This window comes from Engystomops pustulosus, chromosome 5 (genome assembly GCF_040894005.1).
Source record: "Engystomops pustulosus chromosome 5, aEngPut4.maternal, whole genome shotgun sequence".
Classification (NCBI taxonomy): Eukaryota; Metazoa; Chordata; class Amphibia; order Anura; family Leptodactylidae; genus Engystomops; species Engystomops pustulosus.
The window spans coordinates 76,297,111-76,321,466 of record NC_092415.1 but is presented as its reverse complement, the minus strand read 5'-3'; the positions used below and the strand labels follow the sequence as shown (position 1 = coordinate 76,321,466).

The window sequence follows — 24,356 nt, the reverse complement described above, 5'->3', positions numbered from 1 at the left end:
GGGGGAGCTCTGGTATACTGCTAACCCAGGAACAAGGGATTTGCGAGAGATGTTGACTGTGTGTGACTCACTGCAGATAAATCAACTACATTTACCCTTCCCTCAGGAATTCTCTGCAGCGAGTCACACACAACCAACTCTCTCACCTACCTCATTCCGGATTAACAGTGTCAGTGAAGGTTGGGAGGTGGGGTAGCTTGACTGTGTGCTAAAGTTCCCCCTTCCATGACTGGATCTTTAGTAAACAGACGGCATCAACAAAATTATTTTTTGAAGAATGGTGACTCTAATCCCATGGATAGATAGAGGTATCAGTGAAACATGCATAAAGACATCTAAAAGGTACTATGTGTGCTTTGGGGAAGGGTTGCCGGTAACAGGTTCCCTTAAATTTTTTTTAATTTTTATCAACCCCTTAAAGACGCGTGACGTTTTACTACTTCAAGCATCGGCTGCTGGTGATTGGAGAGTGCTAATGGGCTGAGCCCTCTCGATAGCCGGTGAGCAAGAATGCTGCCATGTTGGCTAAGATTGTCGCTCCCTGTGACATCATTGGGGAGTGGCGATCTGTTGCTATGACAGCCCTGGGTTATACAATGACCCAAGGCTGTCTCGTTATACACCATATATTACAATGTGCAATTTGCAAACAGATCTGTTCACTAAAGTATGAAAAAGTTATTACCGCCAGAAGATGGGAAAATGAAGACTTTGCAAAGGTATTTAAGAAGTGTCTGTGCCACAATTGAATTGCACGTGACGCTTTTGTGGTTGATTCGGCTGGCTTGGACCGAGTGCCATATTTAACATGAAAATTGTGTCGCATGTCATGTCATGTTAAAGTTGCACCACAAAAAAGTTGGTGAACTCTGTCAGGTCAATGTGGGGGATCGATAGAGTTATGATTTCTGGTGCACATTCTTAATGAATCGGTAGCACCCAGCATTATACACGAAAAGAGCACTTTCTAAATAAATGTGCCCCATGGTTTTAATGTTTGTAAATGTATGAAAACATTATAATCCCTATATAAATTTGGTATCCTGTAATTGTACCGACCCAAAAAATAAAGTAGAACTAGTTGTTATGCAGAAAACAAGCCCTTATACAGCTCTTTACACGGATAAACGAAAAAAAAAGTTATGGATTTTTGAAGGAGGGGAGTGAAAACTGAAAATACAAAAACATATAAAATCTGCTAAATAATTGTACAATATTAATGGTTACTATAAAGCTTTCTTCATTTATTAAGCATTTTTATTTTCCCATTGCTGCTTAAAAACAATATGTGGTTTGTTTTATAGGAATAAAAGGTGTCAGACTCCCTTTAAAATTATAATAAATCTGCTAAAACATTAACATTGAATGAACAAATGTGGATTTATCGCCCTTTCATATAAATAAAACAATTGTTGATAAAATTAGTTAAAGATTTGTAAGTATATTTGAATGAAAGTGATTTTAATGTAATACATACTCCTAAAAGAACGCATTTGTGACAAATTGTTACATGAGATTAGTGTAACATGTTAATATTTACTTATTGAGCAGTCATTGATGTACTGTTCTTCTGTGGATGTAGTTTTTACTAGAGTGCTGCTGAATGCACTTGCTATATGCAGCTTAGTCTGTGATATTAACCATATGGCAGTGATGCAGGGCAGTTGCTAGATAATAGGAATCCTGATAAGGCTTTCTGGACTTTACCCTTTAGCATATGCTGCAGATACAAGACTGCCTCCTGCAAGCAAAGCAACAAGTCTTTCAAGGGAGGAGATAGAGAGACACTATAAATAGAGCACTGAGCTAAAGTGGAGAGAGAAGGTTCAGCTCCCTCTGTACTCTCTACAGTGTCTGATACTTTCAGTACTGAATCCTATTCAGAACCATGGACAGCGGTTTCCTGAAGCTGGATGCTGCAGAATTCCTAGAAATTTGGCAGCGCTTTGACTCTGATGGTAAGAAGAGAGAACCTTTACAAATAGGGTGAAGTGTTGGGTGTTAGTGTAAGTCACACATACAGCAAAGTATATTTCATATATATGTTTATTACACCTAGATAACAATAATTTAATATGAGATAGAGGGATAGATATGATATGAATAGATATATTACACTTTACGTAGGTATTGTAGTTTCTATTCTCTGCAGTGTAATCATAAAACTTATTACTTACAATGTGTTCTCTGGATTTTTTTCACTAAAGTGACACTGAATGTCTGTTAGCAGCCACTTGGGGATATCACAGCAGTAACCAGATTATTTTGCCAATGTAATTTGTGTTCCATTTCCAGGGAAATTGATTTCAAATACATTTTACTGAAGAAAAAGATTTAAGGATACTAAAAAATATTAGCTAGATTCTAGACCTGGTGTGACCCTGACATTGTGACCTGTATTAACCTAGAAAGGTTTTACTGTAAATAGTAATGTCATATAAATCAATCTTATATCATTCACCTGACTGTTGCTTTCTGTGTTAGATAAGTTGGCATTATCACCTTACACATAATATACTGAAGTCCTCCCCAGGTGATAAGTAACATAATGAAATATATTCTCTTTATGTTTAGATAATGGTTATATTGAAGGTAAAGAACTTGATGACTTTTTTTGCCATCTTCTTAAGAAACTGGGCACAGTAAGTAAATATTATTATTGTTATTGTGAATAAGCTGAACTGTATTATTGTGCTTTTCAATATGTAGGTTATGCAAATATTTAAACAGCACTGTACAGGGGTTGTCATCATGCCTATAAATCCCAATTTTCTGTATAACTCCAGGTGTGCTTACAACCTAAATTTCTTATTTAAGTTATGGCTTCACACTAGGGTCTAACCTTCTGTGAAAGCTCTTTGAGATCACCATCAAAATGGTAAAAAAAAGATGTCTTTAGAGAAGATAGTATGGATAATATGGCAAATTTAAGAATTTATCCCATGAAATCTGGTTAGGATGAGGGAGAGTCTTCACAAAGAGGAGGGCTTTTGGAGAGGTTACACAGTTTTCTGTTATTCACTATACGTGTTGTTAGGTTAGTTGTATTTTACTTTATTGCACAAATAAGGCTAATATATATATAGGACCATCATATCTATAGATCTTTCTAATAGAAATATAATATTTCTAGCACAACAGCATTGCTGCATGAATATACTTCACTGTTCTCTGTTAAATGTATATACGATTGAGCATGGTAACCTTGAATGAATCCACTTACATCACAGTTGCTGTAATGGCTCATCGTTCAGTAGATTTCTTGATATATTAAGCAGTGAAGTCTGTTGTATTGCTGTGTATACAAAGGCAAATGTTCAGTAGATCAATGACATCATAACATGCTGTAGATTACAAATCTATTTATGTATAATCAGTGAGCCTTCAGGTTTTGTTATAAACTGTACATAGAGTACACATTAACAGTAAACGCTTTATCAATAATAGAAAAAGCATATATATTTAAATTTTATACCTGCAATCATAAAGACTGGGCTCAACGGGGGTATTTCATTGGTTATAAACTGCCACTGTAAATTTACCGAGGGCAGTCAGGTCCTTGAAGCCCACATCACTGAATATTTACAGTGCAGACTTTAGGTGGCTACTGAGTGTTGGGTGTCCTGCTGCTGGCAGCTGCAAGGGACCCTGAAGAGAAGACAAAAGCAGTATATACCGGTACTGCTTGAGCACAGAGACAGGTCTGTTGCCTCTATCCATCCCTGTGCTCACACAACAAAAGACGTAATAACTGTGAAATCTGTGTAAAGAAGCTGCTGCTCCCCAAGAAGTCATCACTGTATTAGTGCACCTTTCATCTGTAATGGGGCTGCACAGCGACCTGTGTACAGAGAAAAGTAAGGTGTTAAAATAAAATTATATTTGAAAAAATAAATTTTCCAAAAGTATATACCGGTACTGAACTTTGAGGGACAAAATGTAAGAAATAAAAAAATTAAAAGTCAAAAAAATGAATAAATGTAACTTTTTGAGGCCGACCATCCTGTTATTTTGTAAACCCTGCTGAAAGATTTGGATACATAGGATGATAACATGACACATACCTGGTTGGGGAGAGTGTCCTGTTAAAAGAATGTTTTACCAAGAATGTTATACTTTTTCCAATCACTCCCTATGAGCATCCCTAAGAGCTTTCCTTAATACTGCAGAAATGTACATGGCACAATAAGACTGCATAAGATATTATGCAGCCCCACAACACTGGCACTATAACTTTGAGAAAAAACATTGGTTGAAGATGGAAGAGATCATTTCTGCAATACCTTTAAAAGCAGCATCTTGGAGAGCACCAGGCACCATGGCAGAATTTAAGCATCCAACAATTTCCCCCTCCCTGAAGATATGCAAGGAACTGGTACAGGAAAATATATCTTTACAAATCCTTAACCACTTTTCCAAATACTGGGCAACCCGGAATTTTCTTTAGTCTGTATAAGCAATGGGGAATGGATGTCACTTGACAAAATTTGGGAACGGTAGGACCCCTATGCATTGGATATTTTTCTGAGATTCAGGCAACAAGCATTTTATTGAAGGCTTACCCAAGGATTCCGTATATATTGTAAAGATTATATTGTAGAACATTGTTTGAATCACTCTGCTCAGATAGAGAATCGACTGTACATTCATATTTATTAATATAAAATGTGTTTATAAATCCCCCAGAAAAAGACAAACCCAAATTTATCAGACTATAGGAACAGAATCTCCAGATGATCTTTTTGGAGACACATATAGCTGATATGTATAGTCTATATATATAGTTCTTCAATAGCAAGTCAATACAGGAAACAGGATACAAGATATTTATAGGATTGCATAGATTTACTATATAAAAAGTATCCCAGTGTTTCTTAATGTTGTTGGAGATGTAGGGAATCAATAGGGACAATTATGCACATATTTTGCAGTTGTCCAATAATACAAATTATACAAAAGAGAAATGGAGAATAATAATTAAGATGGCGGATTGTATTTTGCAGTTTGAACCTGCAATGTGTTTATATCATATATCAATTATCTCAATAAAGGTTTAGAAATGATTGATAATTAAACACTTGCTCAATGCAGCTAAAGCATGTATTGTGATATAGAGTGCTGGGGGCGGAGGGGAGGTCAAGAGAGTGGGGGGTATATGTTAGTCTAGTGGGTGTATGTCTAGGTCTTAAGATGAAAAGGTCTAATGTTATACATATGGATTGTGTGTTAAATGTTACTGGTATATGTGTGACTTTTTATGTTGAAATTTAAAATAAAGAATTTATTAAAAATAAGAAAACACATAAAATATACACCAAAATGTATTTGCCCCCACTAGTCATTAAGTTCACCTAGTCTACCTTTAAACAGACATTTGTTACAGCTAAAATGGAAAAAATAAGTTTTTTTTGTTTATTTAAACCTAAAATTTAGTTTAAAGCTAAATATACAGAAAAAATAATACAATAATAATGTCATATCCCCCAGAAGAATATGTGTAAAAAAAAACTTGACAAATTGTGCCTAGTCCAGAAGGTGCAAATTTCTCTGGTCTTGAACTGGTTAAAAAATAAGTGTAGGAAACTTATGGCAGATCAATACATCAAGACACAAATTTGACAAATTCGGCCCACAAAATGCCACATACTTGTATGCCTCTATTCATTTATTTGGTTAATAAAATAGCTTATCAGGGACACAGATTTAATAAGCATAATTTTCCAGCATGGTTGTACATTTGAGCCAAAAATGGTATACATGGCATATGCATAATATGTCAGTGCATTTCAGACAGTAAACTGTAGTGTAATTTTTTTCAAAACTGTAGGGTTCAAACAAATTAAAATTGATCACAGTTCTGAATACTGAACACAATTGGACATACAGTAGAATTAGTGTAAGACAGAGGCGCATACAGATTTTTAGTGACAAATCCCTTCCTCTTCTCACCCTTGTGATTTACAAATGGACAATGAAACAACCCAAGCATGTTTCAATAGCATATTACCAGGGGCGTAACTTGGAGAGGCTGGGCCCCATAGCAGATTTCTACATGCTCCCCCCCCCAAATATATACATATTTAGGCTGCATTCACATAAACGTGTGCGCGGCTATAGCGTAGCAGGCACATATCTGGCGCGGTGGAGAGGAGGAGAGGTGATAGCGGCTCACCCCTCCCCTCTCCATAGAGAATAGAGCCACATAGCCATTCTTACAGCCATAGATACGCTCTCTCTCTTTTGCGGCTACGGCTTGAAACAGCGAGTACCCGTTGTGCTCACCGTACCGAGCCCAGGTGCTATAGACGCATATGAGGGAAGTATATCCGGCAGCAAATTTGCAGCCAGATATACGTCCCTCACACGTTATTGTGAATATACCCTTATACAGACATGTTTATACAATTAAACAAATTTTTACACTCCTATAAACATACATTTATATACTTATATCCACACACATAAATTTCTACACTCATATACTCGCACCTATATACATACAAGTATACACGTATACACACACATTTATGCACTCTGTTACACTGTATATACAAACTCATAAAGTATATACACACATACTGTATATAAATATCACACATACTGCTTACACATTATATACTATATATATATATATATATATATATATATTTATTAAACACACATACAGTATTCACTGACCATATATACACATACATGCAGTATAAAAATGCCATGTACACACATGCTGCATATACATACAGAATATACACACATACAGAAAATTCAGTATATACAGCATATACACACACACATACGGGAAATACACACACACATTCAGTATATACAGCATATACACACATGTGGGAAATACACACACACATTCAGTATATACATATATATAGAGCATATGCATACATACCATATACACAGCATATGAAAAAACACACATACATCATATATGTGCATATATTTAAATGTGCACATATATATGCTTATATAAATATGTGCGTGTATAAATACAGTAGATACATATATACACATATACACAGTATATACATATACACAGTATATACATATATACACAGTATATACTCAAGGAAAATACAAACAGCACACACACTATATAATCACGTATACAAACAGCACTCCAAGAAGTCCAGCATTAGGTGAAAAAAATGTTCTTCTTTATTCCATGTTTGAAAAAGGCTACTAGCAAGCCGAAACGTCGCTGTACTTTGTTGTACTATAAACATGGAATAAAGAAGAACATTTTTTCACCTAATGCTGGACTTCTTCGAGTGCTGCCTATTTTTGGGATTATACACAGTATATACATATATACACATATACACAGTACACACATATATACACATATACACAGCTATACACATATACACAGATATACATATATTCACAGTATATGCATATATACAATACACAATATATACACAGCATATACACATATACACAGCATATACACATATACACAGTATATACACATATACACAGTAGATGCATATATACAATAATACACAATATATACAGATATATACACAGATATACATATATACACAGTAGATGCATATATACAATAATACACAATACATACACAGATAAATACATGTATATACTTACCTTTTCGGATGTTTTGGGGCTGTATGGATAACCACCCGACCGTGGCTGCAGGTGGGTGTTCTGGCGGGTAGGTGGGTGATCGAATGGGTGCTTGTTTGGGGGGGGGCCACACACTCTGGGGTAGTCGGGCGGGTGCCCTCTCTGCTGCCCGGGGGGCTTTTGCATATTCGGCCGCGGGGGGAGGGGGGGATTGGTTTGTGGTACACTCTGGGGGAGTCTGGCGGGTGCCTGTTCTGCCGACCGGGGGGCCTTTGCTTGTTCGGCCGCAGAAGGGGGTGGGAGACGCAGAGTTTTGGGGGAGTCGGGCAGCTGCTTGTTCGGCAGCGTGGAGTGTTGTTTAGGCGGGTGCTTAGTCGGGCGGGTGCCAGCATGCAGGGGGATGGGCGGGCGTTCACCTGTGCCGGGGGGGCGCAAGCATTCTCCTGTGCAGGGGGTGGGCGGCTCTCGGAGGGGGCGGGCAGCTCACGGAGGGGGTGGGTTTAGGAGTGGACACAGAGGTAGGGGCCCGGGGGCACGATCCGACAGGCACCGACACTCCGGGGACACACGAAGTCCGTGCATCCCCGGGCCTGTAGCAATCGCTACAGCTGCTACGGCGGTAGTTACGCCACTGCATATTACAGTACTTCAAATGCTATAATTATCTATCTTGAACTCTTCTAAAAGCCTGCCAGACAACAGTAGTTGGGAATAAACATAGGAAATTGTTATAAAAGAAGAATACAGACATATACAAGAAAATAGGCTTGGTCCTATTGCAAACTTTTGAATCCCCAAATGTTATTTAAAACCTAAGCTAGACCCTAAAGTTATCAAACTAGCATTTGTTATACACTAGCCTGGGATTCACGTTAGACATTATATTTGATTTGGAGGCTTTCATTTTGCATCTTCTATATTTTGCCCAGACCATAATTACTTTGTCCAGTTACATCTAATTTCTGCACAAATTGCTGCCCAGATTTCCGTATCCCTTAGACAGTATTAGTGTGTTAGATGGTAATAGCAGCCCCCGTTGTACAGTACATTAATGGTACTAACCTTTTGTGTCCTCTATAGGTACAGTATTTTCTTCTAACAAATTGTAGGGTCCATGGCACATGTTGGTGATGTACAGCTTCTACAAACTTTAGTGGACACTGCACATTTGATAATGGCTTAACATGTGCTTGTTGACCATCCTTAAGCCCATAGGTGTGGCCTCCAGTAATGTGCACAGTCATCTTATTGTATTGCTAGAAGAAGAATAGTACCATTTAAGTTCTACTTCATGCTTGAAGGAGACATTTGTGCAACTGTTACCACATTATGGAAACAAGGTGGGGTAAGAGTCTTCCTGCTGCTGTGTGACGGCTAATAGAAAGAGGACTTTATTTCTTTGTCAGATAGAGATGTGAGTTTAGTATGTCTTGTACCACTGTAAACCTCATGTGCTGTATGGACATATTTACCAAACTAAATGCAAACACAATACAAGCACTTCGTCAAAATCAATAACAACAATAAAGATAATATTGTGATATTAGGAAATATCACGCAACATCCATTTCTAGACATGCCCAGAGAAAAGAAAACGAAAGTGGGGACACATCTTTAGCTTTTCTTCAGAAAGAGGAAAACAATCTTGATATAGGTAGCCGCCATGTTAAGCATGGTCTGCTGGATAGGTTCCATTAGGTGATTTCAGAATATGAGTTTTCTACCTTATGGAGACCTTTTCCTTATGCCAGCTGGCAGTATTCCCAAGTACAAACATTCTAAAGCTTTCCAATATTTTCTGGCACAGAACATTGTGTTTGTTAAATCATATTCCACAGTTTTACTTTAGCCTGTTTAGAATATTCATGATCCAGGTCCAATAAACAGTCTAAAGATCTAATACAGCACAGCTTGTTCTACCAATACACATACTAATGAAAACATCCTAGATAATAGGAAAATTAATATTTAATACGTGATGTTGTCCATATCCAAATCAAATGTGTCATGAGAAATGTACATATCCACAGCTGTCGAAGAAAATATAAAAGGAAAAACACACAATAAATATGATGTTTAAGACTGCTTGACCTGGCTTGTAATATTTGGTAAGCAACTAATATAAATTTGTTCCAGGTAGCCTATTATGGCCCCATACAAAGAACCATACAAATTATTAATGATTAGAGCCAAAAAAAAGGGCTGTGATCCTTTAAAACCTGACCATAATGGAATGAGAAAGTATACTTATCTGCGGTATATCCCTGTTTACTTAGAGAGATGAAACACCAGAAAAATGATGATGAAACAATCAATCATCTTTTTAGCTCCTTAAAAGATTCAATTAGCTAACAAACTAGACTGTCTGTGGTCTAGGCTTTGTAGCTTAACGTGTAACAAAACTTTTAACAAAATTCCATAAATCAATAGCGGAAATGCTAAAAGTAAACTTTGTAATATATAATTTATTGAAGTGATATGTCCTTATGTTCTACTTTTTCCCTGGCTTTCTTCCTTATGTAAGCAGTCTGTGTAGTTCGGCTCTATCTGCTCTCTCTCCTCCTTCTTTAGTGTGGCTTGTCAGGTGGGCAGGCCCGTAGTGGCAGCTGCTATGGTGGCTACCCATGTTACTTCACTGTGAAGCTGATCATGTTCTGAATGAATTAACTCTTTACAGCCAGTTCAGACAGCTGAATGATCAAGTGTTAATAGTAATGGAAGGAGTTAATTTTGAGCCTCCTATGAATGTCTATCTACTGTATTCAAAGTCTTTCAGATACTTTGCTCAATACAGGAGAAAAAACAGTAGTAAAAAGGCACTGCTGTTTTACCTAAAATTATATAGTATTTAATATAGTGTACTAAAAAGTTTATAATCATGCCCTGAACTATTAATTATGGAAAGGTAATGATATATATACTCTCAGTGTATACATAGACTTATACTTTATAAGTTTATAGTTTTTCCCTCTGTCTGCCCACTATATGTCATATACTGTGCAAAAAGCAGGATGGAAAGATGTAGCAAGATATTACTTTGCAGCCTCTTCTCCCCGCTGAGCGACTTTTTTGCTCAACTGAGTACATGGAAGTCTATGGGGGATAGATTGGGCTGTACTACTTTCCCTTGGCCTCAACTGACCATATACATCCCTCAGCAGCAGGGAAGACCCCAGTGATGTCACTCTCCATAAAAGGACACTAACATCAGTGGGGAAACAGCCCAAATATTGGCAGCAGCCAATCACTGGCTGATGCCAATGTTCACTCCTCCCTCAGTACTCGGGGAGAAGGAGGCATCAGGTGACACATCCCACCGTATAGCATACAGGGGGGTAAGTTTGTTCCATTGTTGTAAGGACACACCCAGAATCATCCCGAAGGTTGCTTACAACATATGGCAAAAATTTTAAGTAATATTAAGGACAACCAACAGAGAGTCTCATATGTAGTGGACTTTTGTAAGGTGGAAGTACCAAAAAGGATTGATTTATATATTATGAGGGATATGTTGTCTGTGATAATGACTTGTCAATGATTTTTCATATTAATAGATTCTGGAGAACTTGTGAAGGATTTTCAACAATTCATTTATTTGACTGAAGACTTGTTAATGTTTTTTCACAGCCTTGTGGTTTGGGAATCACAGTGGCTTTTCCCATCTGTATTTCATTAACATGAATGTTAAACAAACATGTCAATAAAAGTTATGTAGAATATATGTTTGCTTTTTATGTCACATATATTTCTGGGCACCGCTCCGTACCCCGGAAAAAGATTGGACATGTCCTATCTTTCTCCGTAGTACGGCGCCCTGTGCCATATGTTCCTACGGAGAGGGGCTGGGGTGAGCTGCGCTCACCTCCTCCTCCTCTCCGTGCGCGCTGAGGTTGCCACGTGCTACGGTACGGCGGGCAACGGCAGTGTGAATGTAGCCTTAGTCTTTAAGTAAATGTGTGTTAGCTAGTGAGCCAACTCTTCCATAATTTAGTTTAAGCTTTAGAGTGCGTTAACACGTACAGTTTTTCAGACACAGTTTTTGATGTCCAAACCAGCAGTGGAGTTAAAAAAAAAAAGGCAAGGAGCAGCTTCTCTCAATGATATGTTCTCAACAATTATGATTCACAACTGTTTTTGGCTTCAAAAACTACACCTAAAAAACTGAATGTGTGAAAGAGGCACAAGATATACCGAATTTTTCAGACTACCGGTTTATAAGGCACACCATCAATAAATGTCTGCTAAAATTAGATTCATATATACCGGATTATAAGGCGCACCTGATTATATGGATGAATGATAAGCAGGTGGCAGACCTGTGCACAGTTTAAGGCAGCTGCAGTTCCAGGAAAATGTGTCTCCAGTGCACAGAGCTCATATCTCACTCCCCCGAATGTCATCGGGGGGGGGGGATGATCAGTTGCCATGACAGCCTCGGGTCTTCGTCTGACCCGGGGCTGAATGATTTCTGCAGTTTCGTTACAATGAGCCAGTGGCTCATTGTAACGTATAGTGTGCAGAAATGCCATATACTGCAATACAGTAGTATTGCAGTATATGGGAGGAACAATTTGACTTTCTAGGGTTAATGTACCCTAGATGGTCTAAGAAATAGTTTTTAAAAAAAAAGAAAAAGTTAAAAAAATGTAAAAAATGTATAAAATATTAAAAGTTCAAATCACCCCCGTTTCCCTAGAACTGATAGGGAAAAATGGTAGCAATGAAAACATCACCTCATTTCGCAAAAAATGCCACCTCACACAGCTCCGTGCACCAGAGTATGAAAAAGTTATTAGTGTCAGAAGATGGCAAAAAAAATTTTTCCCTTTTTCGTACACATTAGTTTCATTTTTGAAAATGTATTAAAACGCAATAAAACCTGTATAAATTTGGTATCTCCGTGATCGTACCAAACCAAAGAATGAAGTAGACGTGTTATTTGGAGCGCAGAGTGAAAGTTGTAAAAACTGAGCCCACAAGAACGTAACGCACATGCATTTTTTATTCAATTTTTCCACATTTGGAATTTTGTTCATGCTTCCCATTACACGGCATGGAATAATAAATAACATCATGGGAAAGTAACATAAAATAAGCCCTCACACAGCTCTGTACACGGAAAAATGAAAAAGTTATGGATTTTTGTAGGTGGAGAGCGAGAAATGAGCGAAAAAACCCTGCGTCCGTAAGGGGTTAGTAGGTGCCACTAGTTGATATTGTCAGATGAGTGGCTCAGGGCTAGTGAAGACACTCTGAAGACTACTTACCTGACTGCTAATCATCTTATTAGTATACTGTAGCTGAACTAGAAGAAATGACCACACAGTTAAATTAGTAGAGGGACACATTTTATATCATTTATCTATCATGTTTTCTCTTTTATACCCAAACAGTCATTGAGATTTGGTTTTACACTGTTTGTCACTATAAAGCCCTAGCTGCATGGAACCTCAAGGCAATTATCTGCTATAACCTGAAGAATAAGAGCTGTGAAACATAACTGCTATAAACTTCTCTTAATAAAACAAATACTGGTAATTAAATACCACTGCAACGCTACAAAGGTGAATCACAATAGCACTTTGCATGGATTCAAATACTCACAAATGGAAATATTGCTCATAGCAACATATCAGATTCTAGCTGTTATTTGTCTGGTGTAGAAAGGAACAGCAACTGTGTAATTGTCACTGAAGGTCAGAGCTATCTTTAGGTTTACGAAACTTAGCCAGGATACTGTTCTGATATCTGTGAACTACTTGGACCTTGAAGATATATTAGCTTTACAGTTATTCTGTATGATTACAACTCTCAATGAGCTTGAAGTTTGAACTGTGACATAAAGGACTTTGATTTTAAAGGCTTGTTATTAGGGTGAGAAAATATGGTTCAGTCATAATGTGGCCAAGGCGAAGTGGAGATGCAGCCAGCGGTAGACAATTAATACATTTTGCCTAGAATACAGAACAAAGCTATTATTTAAGGATTGTTTCATGTTAAAGGGATTTGTCCATGAAAGAATGCTCTCAGATTTTAATCCCCTAGCAGTGTTTACATAATAAAGATCAATTATAACCCCTTACTTTACAATTTTACTCAGTTTTATTGATGTTTTAGCACCTAGAACTCAGTGGTCAGTGTAAGAAGAAGGGTGTGGGTGGGAACTCTCAAAGCAGACACTTCATGATTCCTCTTTGAGATGCTGTGTGCAGACATTGGGGCTCATTTACTAAGGGTCCGAACGCCGCACTTTCTTCGGGTTTCCCGAATATTTCCGTTTTTGCGCAGAATTGCCCCGGGATTTTGGCACACGCGGTTGGATTGTGGCACATCTGCGCCTGCTTTCACGCTACAGAAATCGGGGGGCGTGGCTGTTGGACAACCCGATGGATTAGGAAAAACCACGGAATTTAAAAAACGATTTGTGTCGCAAGATCACTTACATGCACCAGGAAGAAGAAGGTGAACTCCGGTGGACCTCGGCGCAAAAGCAACACCCACTGGATATCGGGCGCACGACCTTAGTGAATCCCTTAGTGGGATCGCGACTGGACCGGGTAAGTAAATGTGTCCCACTGTGCTTAGATCATCAGGGTACAGGTTTATCTACACTTTCCTATAGCTTGTGAACATCCACTAGTATCTAACACATAAAAAATACTGTCATCAGGGTGCGGACTGCTACTCAAGGCTTTTCTGGTCGCAGCTTGTGCACCCCTGATCTCCCTTTTAGTTGAGATGAATGTACGATGTACTTAATGTACATACTCACTCTGCTATAGAAAAAGGCACAAGGAAGCAGGGCCAGATTAATGGAGGTGAAGGCCCCTGGGTGCACACTGGTGGGGGCCCTCCCCACAATTTTTTCATTAAAATAAATGTAGCTAGTAATTAATATATACAGCCACCACAGTAATAAATATATATGTATCTCCCACAGTACTAAACATATATCCAGCCACCCTATAATAAATATATACAGCCTACTGTAATAACTATATACAGCCCCCTATAATAACTATATACAGCCCACTAAAATAACTAAATACACCCCCTTATAATAATAAATATATACAGACCCCCCTATATTAACTATATACGCAACCTATAATAAATATAAACAGCCCCCTATAATAACTATATACAGCCCCCTTATACTATAAATCACCCCTTATAATATAAATATCCACCCTATAATAACTATATATAGCCCCCTTATAATATATACAGCTCCCTATAATAACTATATACAGCCCCCTATAATAATATATATACAGCCCACTGTGATAACTATAACCTCAAGTGTGTTGGAAACTTCCAGTTCTCTGAGCCGGATGTTAAAGAGAACCCGTCATGCAAAATAACCCCCCTAAACTAAATATATTTTCATAAACTGCCATTAGAGAGCATTGCCTCTATCCCCTCATTGTCCCTCTACATGCCTGTAAACCTAAGCAATGAAGTCCTAAAGCTGTATGCAAATGACCTGTGAAATGTCCAATGAAGCATTAGCATATTCAAGCTGTCCACTCTATTCATGAGTGGGAGGCACAGCCACACCCCCAGTGCATGACTGACAGTCTGTATAATGATGTGAGGCTGTATAATGATGTGCTTCCTGGTGCTGGTGGCCACGCCCCCTGCAGCCTGTGTGTGCATGTGTGTGTGTTTAGGAGAGATACAGCCGCGCCAGGCAGCCATGTTACAGCAGAACATGTCAGATTCATGTGTAGCTGATGTCTGTCTCTCACCTGTATATTAGGAAGACACAGCATGTCAGCAGATGCAGCACACACACTAGTCATGCTTTACTATACATTACACACAGACATGAGCAGGGGGAGGAGAGGGGAGGGGTAACAGGAGTGACATCACTGCCTCTGACCATGTGACCAGCCTCATTTACATGATAAAAATAGATGATTTTACAATGATTAATGTATGAAATGACTAGATAAAGGCTGAGATGGGATCCTTGTGAGCTGCTCCAACAGGTAAAGGTGACAGGACTAGTGACACAGACCTGATGACAGGTGTCCTTTAAGGCAGCCGCCATTTGGTGGGTGCCTCATTAAGGGCAAAGTGGTGGGGGTCCGGGCTCATGCCATGGGAGACCACCCTATATAATCTGGCCCTGCTGGGAAGGAATGCCCACATTTATCTCAGCACTGCTAGAGTTACCAGGAAAACAGTGAGAGTTGGTGAGCATTTTGGTGGAGCTGGAGTCAGATTTGGAGTCGAACTTTGGGAAATTGAAGAGTCTGAGGTTTAACTTACCGACTCCACAACCCTAGTCCTGAGACCAAAATGTATAGAAAAAATGGGCAGCAGACATCTCTCTTGGCAACCAGGCACAGTGCGTGGAATAGCAGTGTGTGGATCATAATTAAATAGATATGTAATAATGAAATAAAGATGAAAGATATAAGTGGGAGCATTCCCATAGACCATAGTATAAATCCATTCAAAGGGACTGACACAGAAGTGTTTTTATAGAGATTTTTTTAAGGTCAATATTTTAAACAAAAATATTTTTAAACATTAAATAATGTGAAAACTTTACCCTACACAGATTTAAAACATCTATTGTATTAACTGCTATTTAAACCATCTGACCCCTCATCATCGCTCCTTTCCCTTTTTTTCTTTTTCTCTTATGCTTTCTTCTTTCTTCCCCATTTTTTCACTTTTCCTATGCCTCCTTTCACTATTTCATAGTCAAGACTTACATTGGAAGAGGGTTGCATGAAAATTGATTGCATGAAACACAGAACACAGAGCAGAAGTGAAGTTTTCTCAGTTTTCCTGTAAAAAGATGTAATTATAGCCATGGCCATCATTATCTTTCAATACAGTGAAACTAAGCCAAATGCATCTGTGTTTGCCCTGTGAGTGCAATACTACTGTATTTCAGTATATGGCGTTTTTACATAGGATTCATTACAATGTCACATTCAGATACCTCCTGGGAATTAGTATTGCAGTTCAGTATCTTGGATTTGAACCAAGGATCAGAGCATTGCTGGTTCAAGCCCAGGTTTGTAAAAAATGAAAAAAAAAAGTTGAAGTTTTTTTTAGAATAAATAAACATAAGCCCATAAAAAAACTTCTGTACAATGAAACAGAATCATTATTGGACCTGCACGGTGAACACCATAAAAAAAGACTTTCTGCGAAAAATTATCAATCATCAATACAAAAAATGTTTAAAAATGTGATAAAAAAATGAAACATGCCCGAAAATAAGACCAGTAAAAAGAACAATTCTTCTTGCAAAATAGCCATTTAACCCCTTAACGACCTGTCCTTTTTTGTTTGTTCATTTCCATTTTTCACTCCCCATATTTTTACCTGTAAAGAGCTCTGTGATGGCTTGTTTTCTGCGTAACAAATATTCCATGTCATGTACGGAGAAGTGGGTAAAAAATTCCAAATGTAGTGAAAATGGTGTAAAAACGCATTTGTGCAGTTTTCCTGTGGACTTGGATTTTACAGCTTTCTCTGCGTCCCAAATGACGTGTACTTTATTCTTTGGGTCTGTACAATCATAGGGATACCAAACTTGTATAGGTTTTATAATGTTTTCATACATTTACCAAAATTAAAACCTCCTGTCCAAATGTTTTTTTTTTATTTCGCCATTTTGTGGCGCTAACAACTTTTTCATACTTTGGTGTACGGAGCTGTGAGTGAAAAACCGTTATTATATTTTGATAGATTGGGCATTTTCGGATGTGGCGATACCTAATGTGTTTATGATTTTTACTGTTTATTCATATTCATATAACTTCTAGGCAAAGGGGGGTGATTAGAATGTTTAGGTTTTTTTATTATAATTTTTTAAAAACTTTTAAAAATTTTTATTTTCATTATTTTTCAGACCCCCTAGAGTACATTAATCCTAGGTTGTCTGATCGATCCTACTATACACTGGCATACTACAGTATGGTAGTATATGGGGATTTTATACCTCATTCATTAAAATGTGAAAATCGCACATTGTAATGAATGAGTTAAAAGGAGGCAGCCTTGAGTCTTCAGAAGACCTGAGGCTGTCATGGCGACCGATTGCCTCTCCCCGATGACATCACGGGGAGCGACGATTGTTACCAAGATGGCGGTGTCCATTCGCCACCATCTTTTTGAAGCCGTTGGCAGCTTTGCCGAGGGAAGGGTTTAAATGAAGGGGTTAAATGAAGTCTACACCAAGATCAAGGATTGTAAACCAAGCACTCTTACATGCTGGTGTGTGCCTCCTCTGGCAGAATCAGCAATTCTTTTAGCTTTTTATGGCCTTGTTTTAACAAAAAAAAAGGCTTTGCAAATTATGCAAATAAGCATTCCAAATAACCCAATTACAGGCAGAGTTACATACAAAATATGGAGTTTCAACAGTAATTGGACCAAGGATTATCAATAAAGCTTCAATACAGACACTTTACAGCTGATCATTGCAGCCTGGGAGTAAAGTAAAGCATCCAGAGAGCTTCACGAGAGGGCAGAGGGGTCCGTCTGTAACTAGGGGTCGTCTGTAAGTCAGGTGTCCTTAAGTAGGGGACCGCCTGTATAACCTGTATGATACGACAATACAAATGTGCTCTGAATAGTGCTCCTATCATTCCTGGCCATGTGACCATACAGCTGTTTACCACCACATATGGGATATCGGCAAACTCAGGATAAACTTTGTAGAGCTTTCAGTTATTAAATCCATTGTGAATGTTTAACTATTTGCCCAAAATGAACGTACATATAATCGCACCTCCATTTTGTTTTAGCCCCTGTGAAACATCTAAAGGGTTAACAAACTTCTCAAACATGGTTTTGCACATGTTGAGGGGCGTAGTTTCTATAATGGGGTAACTTACAGGTAACTTACAATTTTCATAAAAATGTGAAAAATCACAGCCATAATTCTAAACCTTGTAACATCCTAGAAAAATGAGATGACACATAAAAAAACATTCCAACATAAAGCAGACATTCTGGGAATGTTAGTTATGACAGCTAGAAAACACCAGTTTTCTAGCTGAATGTCAGTGACATGTTCTCTAAACTTTGACAATCATTTACAGTTTTTGTCAAATCTCTGTCAGCATAACAAGAGGACAAGAGCTTTGATGATAGGTCTTCACATTTTTTAAAGCCGTACTGTGTAACATAACATAATAACAGGATGGATAGACAGACAGACCTACAGACAGATACTTTGTCCAGGTTTTTTATAATAAAAAACTAATAAAAATCAGACCATTCTTTCTATATCTGTTAGGCTACATTGAAGTGCAACTTGGAGCACATGCACTTGGGGCCCAATAACAGCGCTAAGAGAAAGGCTAAATTGTTTCTGTCTTTAAGAAGCAGCGACGATTAATGAAGAATGCAGCACAGTAGAACAAGGTGTGCACACGCTCCATGATACAGGCGGCACAACAAATTGATTGCACCACCGGTGTTTTTACAGTATATGGAGCTTCTTTATCAGATCTGTCCATAGACATATGATATGCATTGCATCAGTTATGGAGTTTTTGCTACAACAATGAGGACAGCAATATTTTATGATCTTTTTTCACTTCACAATTGTTGTAAAACTTGCATTGTAGTTGTTACCTTTTATATTGAGTTCAATGTAGTAATATCCTAAAATATAGGAATTCAAAAGCATATCATGATAATACACCTAACTTAAATACAGCTGTCTGTGTAAATTATCCTGACATTTTGCATACTTTCCTCTTTCTATTATTATTTGTGACAACTTTTGTTAGCATCCAGTGTCTGTGCTCAAACTGCTGTGTTCTTTGATGTCTGCATACTGCTACCCAGCCCCTCCCACTGCTGTAATATCTAACCAGAAGCATGCTACTGCTCTCACTGAGCAGAGGACAGTGACTGTGCTGTGTTCAGTGAAGAGATCTCACACAGGAGTGCAGTTTGGTGTATTAAGTAAAGCTAAGATCCTGGAAAAAAATGCATATAAGTATGTATGTATAAATGTATAGGGATATTAGGTAATTTACCAATCTATTAATAGATCTTGATATGTAAAGTGAAGCCTCCTGTCTTTTCAAGCATTTTTGACCATAAAATGGCAGTAGACGAAGGTTCATGTGATCTCTATGGGTCAGATTTACTTACTCCATCCCCCGAGTTCACCGAAAGTGCATTATCCGACTCCAATGCACAGTGCCCTGATTCACTAAGATTGTGCACCTGATTATCGTGCATGTGTCGCTTCCCCGCTCACGTCCGACAGAGTTCACATCTATTTTGTGGATTCATGTTAGTGCATTGGGACACAATTTGAAAGTTAAATCCCTCACTCAGTCCGAATCAGTCGGATTGTACGATGGCACGCCCCCTGATTTGTGTTGCATGGAAGCCAGCACATCTGTGACAGAAAACAATCGCGTGCGACACAATCCCAGCGCAGACACCTGTTAAATACCTCTCCAAGCCATGCAAATCCTGAAAAAGGTGCAAAGTCCAACGAAAGTACAGCGCGCGACCCTTAGTAAATAAGACCCTATCTGTCCATGAACAATGGCCCTGCCGGGACCTTGATCTTATATTCATGAATACTATCATAATACAATTGCTTATGAACATAACTATTACATGATCCTCCATCTGCAGCCATTTTATGGTCAGGAATGTCTGATGCTAGACATTTCTAGATTTTTTATAGAAAACCAAGACTTACAAAGAAGAGTATAAAAGAGAAGTAAAAGACAAATTAAAATTATTAAGCTGAAACACTTTTAAGAGAAAAGCTTAATTAAAGGATGTGGAAACTTGAAAATTCATTAAGAAATTATATTTTACTTAATTCTAGAATGCAATAACTACAGAGAAAGTCCAGAGGGTGAAGGACCGATTTATGTCCGCTTATGATGTCACATCAGATGGACGTCTACAGATCCAAGAGGTAAACCTACAGGAGCACTGGAATACACATAAAAAATATCACTATTAAGCACTATAAATATGAAAAAAGTTAATTGACAGAGTACTGTGAAGAACAATACAATAGTTTAAGCGTTTCATATTAGTAATATTGGTAAGCAAGAGTTTACTTGTGTTTAAAACAAGGTTTAAGCCTGTCACATCGAAAATGTCGTCCAATCTGCCAGCATAATCTTATAGAATAGGAGAAGCCAGACAATAATTTTGGGGGGCAAAAAACTCTGCCAAACTTGTGATTCATTCATTCAAAGAGAACTGGCCAGCTCAGCTCTTCCACTAAGGCCCCTTTCACACTTGCGTTTTTCATACGCGTTTTCTGCGGGTGCTTTTGATGCGCAGAACTTGCATTGCACTCTGACCCATTGTAATCAATGGGTCTTTTCAGACTTGCATTTTTTTTCATGCACACATGCGCGTATTTTTTAACGCGCGTTTAAATATCAACATGCTCTACTTTTGCAAGTCACGCGCGTGAAAAACGCACCATACAAGTCTATGGAGATGCATCAAAAACGCATCACACTCTGAGACACCTGCAAGTGCAATGCGTTTTTCATGCAGCAATTGTCATAGAAAAGATAGAGCTCAGTCCTGAGTCCTTTCACGCACAGAAAATGCGTGTGGAAACTCATTGAAATTGCATTGAAATTGCATTGAAAATGCGCATGAAAAACTGAGACACTGAACAAACTCTGACTGAAAACTGATTGCACTCTGATGCAAAATGTGCGTTTTTCACTGACCAAACCCTGATCGCTCCCAGATCAAACTCTGACGTGATCTGCAACGCAAGTGTAAAGGGGCCTAAATGTAAAACCAGTACCTTTCAGTGCACAACTGTTCCAAAACAGAAGATTTCTCTTTTACCACTCCCATTTTACTCCCCATGCCAATCTCCCCATTCCATACGGAATCTTTAGCACTTACAGTACTTGCCAGCCCAAACATCTCATCTCCATTTTTGTGTTCTTGAAGCTCAACCAAGGTCACCGGTGTCAGTGACTGCGCAGCAGAAAAGAACATAAACTGGGGGGAAGGACAATACAGAGATAATGATTGCATGGGTTTGAGAATTGTATGTCAATTAAGAACTATGTGCTTGAGTAATGAATAAGCCGGACTTCAAAAATGATGATCGGACTCACATTAGGTATTTAGTTACCTGGTGTAGACTTTAGAAACGAAGCATTAACAAGCATGGTGAAAAACAATGTAGGCATAGTGGGATTGCAACATAAGAGCATTATTTAAAGAGGACCTGTCACCGAGACCTGTCACTAAAGTAACCAGCTCCGGAGGTCTCAGATAACGCTATCATTGTAACACTGCTGCATTTGTTTTCGCACTGCCTGTGCAGTCAGAGGGGACTCTTGTGACAGCTCATGGATCACTTGCAGACCATTGCCATATTTTTTAAAACATCATTGTAGGAAAAGGAGACCATAAATAAACTATTTTACTGCCAGATCATGCATCAGGGTGCAGAATGGATTCAGTCAGTGACGCTGCTGTGTAAGGTATGAATCAGACCGTGGATTTCCGTTAATAGAAAACAGATTACTAAATCAATAAAAACTATTGAAACAGAAAACAGATGACAATGACTGAGGTTTTATTGACCTTAATTATAAGTAATTTATTTTAGTAAATGCTGGATTATTCTATAACAGCTTTTCTATATCATGACTAATTTTTTTTGGACAGTGCTATTTTTGGAAGGTGCATAGTGTTATAATATTTCTTTGTGTCACAAAATATACAAGGGGTTGAGGATATTGGCGGAGGGTAAACTCCACCAATGGAGGAAGGGGATCACTAATGGTGACCAGAGCCAGGCAGCTGCTGCTAAGACAAATAAAATTATGGGATCCAGAGAGGAACAGATTCTCATAATAAGGACATAGTTTTGCCCTTATACAAATCCCTGGTCAGACCACACATTGGGGCAGATTTATCAAGCAGTCTGAAAGTCACAATATTTCCAATTGCCCATGGCAACCAATCACAGCTCCCCTTTAAAATATTCATGAGCACTGGTGAAATGAAAGCTGAGCTGTGATTGGTTGCCATGGGCAACTGGAAATATTCTGACTTTCAGACTGCTTGATAAATCTGCCCCATTGTGTACAGTTTATGGAAGCATTGTATAAAAAGGACATAGTAGAACTGGAATTGGGGCAGCAACAAAGATTATTTATTAAGATTCCTAAATTTAGGGTTATTCAGCTTAGAAAAAAAAAGACTAAAGAGAGACCTCATTACAATGTACAAATATCTAAATGGTTCTGCATATCTACCCTCAGTCAAACTGATGGAAGATGTAATTTAATATTTAATTCAAAATGTATAAATCTGTCATCAACAAGTGCCCCTTCCCCCAGTGGTCTCTTTTCAGACAGGAATTACGGTAATCATTCAAAGTAATTTAGAGGTAGAATTTAGACTTCTGTATAAAAATATATAAAATAGTATGAATAAAATGTGCCGTATGCAAATACTCAACAAAGGAACGGATTAAAAATTATATTTAATGTATAAAAATATTTTTATATAGCATACAAAATATACATCTGTTAAGAATTCTAATGATATTGTATCAATAAATTCAAGCAGCTTATTAAAAAAAATAATTGAATATAATTATTTCACTCAACAAATAATTGAGTATATTTATAACATTTATAACAACTGAAAAATGGAATAATGTGGATATATATATGCATGGTCAAATAATCATTACTGCTATAAATAATTTAATGTGCTTTCTTCATAATTACTATGTGTTATACTGTAACACATGTTCAACTCTTCCATTGACGCAATGACATATTCTAGAAAGGAAAAAACTTGTGGAGATGCCAAAAAGTGACTAATGCAGAACACCTTAAGCTGTGAATCTGACAAGAGATAGACAGTGCACATGCCCCCTATCCACCAGACCATTTCCAGGAGCTGTATTAAGCTGCATTTACTTAGTATCTGAAATACTAACAGGGATAAACCTGCCCAACTCTTGACATAAAATAAACATTAACTTCTGGTGCAGAGAAGCATCTTTATGTCCCAAGAGACCATATTCCTCTTCTTGAAGGACTTAAGGCTAAATTCTCTTTAAAACGACTTCATACTGCTCAGTCCCCAAATTCTACTTAGAAAAGTTAAAATGTATAGTAAATGTACAGTAAATGTGTCAGTAAATATTGTACATGATGTAGTTTCAATATGTACAACAATTCTTACAGTGAATTTGTACCTTCATGCTAACATAATTTTTTTGTTCTCCAGCTTGCCAATATGATTTTGCCAGAAGATGAAAACTTTCTGTTACTTTTCCGTAGAGAAACCCCTTTGGATAATAGTGTGGAGTTTATGCGAGTAAGTATGAATATAGGGGATATAACTGCCCCATTAAAGCTTTATGGAGAAGGGTCATGGTTTGGTCTAACACAGGTTAAATTAATAGCTTGTCAGTTATAAGGAAAATAGAGGTACATTTTACTAGGAAAAGCACATTTCTTATACAAAATAAAATGGTTGGAAAATATTGCAAACAGCACATACATTTAAAAATATAGACATTTCCAATATTTATGTGAGCATTGACAAGAGTCTAATCTACTGTAATGGATTGAAATCTAATGTATAGAGACTGGGCCCCATAGCAGACTTCTGTATACCCCTCCTCTTCCCTTTAAAAATATATCCATATTTGTACACCTCCATGTTTATACAATCACACACATTAATACATTTAGATATACATACATTTATATACTTATATACACACACACATG

At 37.8% G+C, this 24,356-nt stretch overlaps 1 protein-coding gene across 1 annotated transcript in view; it reads left to right on the top strand.

Annotated features, from left to right (window-relative positions):
• The first annotated feature begins 1,722 nt into the window (after nt 1–1,722).
• The window catches only part of SCGN (secretagogin, EF-hand calcium binding protein), a 37,049-nt gene continuing 14,415 nt past the window's right edge, over nt 1,723–24,356 (top strand). The window contains exons 1-4 of the mRNA XM_072152415.1: nt 1,723–1,958; nt 2,575–2,642; nt 20,432–20,524; nt 23,848–23,937. Of these exons, the coding sequence (XP_072008516.1) occupies nt 1,889–1,958; nt 2,575–2,642; nt 20,432–20,524; nt 23,848–23,937 (321 nt within the window). The 5' untranslated portion in view covers nt 1,723–1,888. The remainder of the gene's footprint in view (nt 1,959–2,574; nt 2,643–20,431; nt 20,525–23,847; nt 23,938–24,356) is intronic.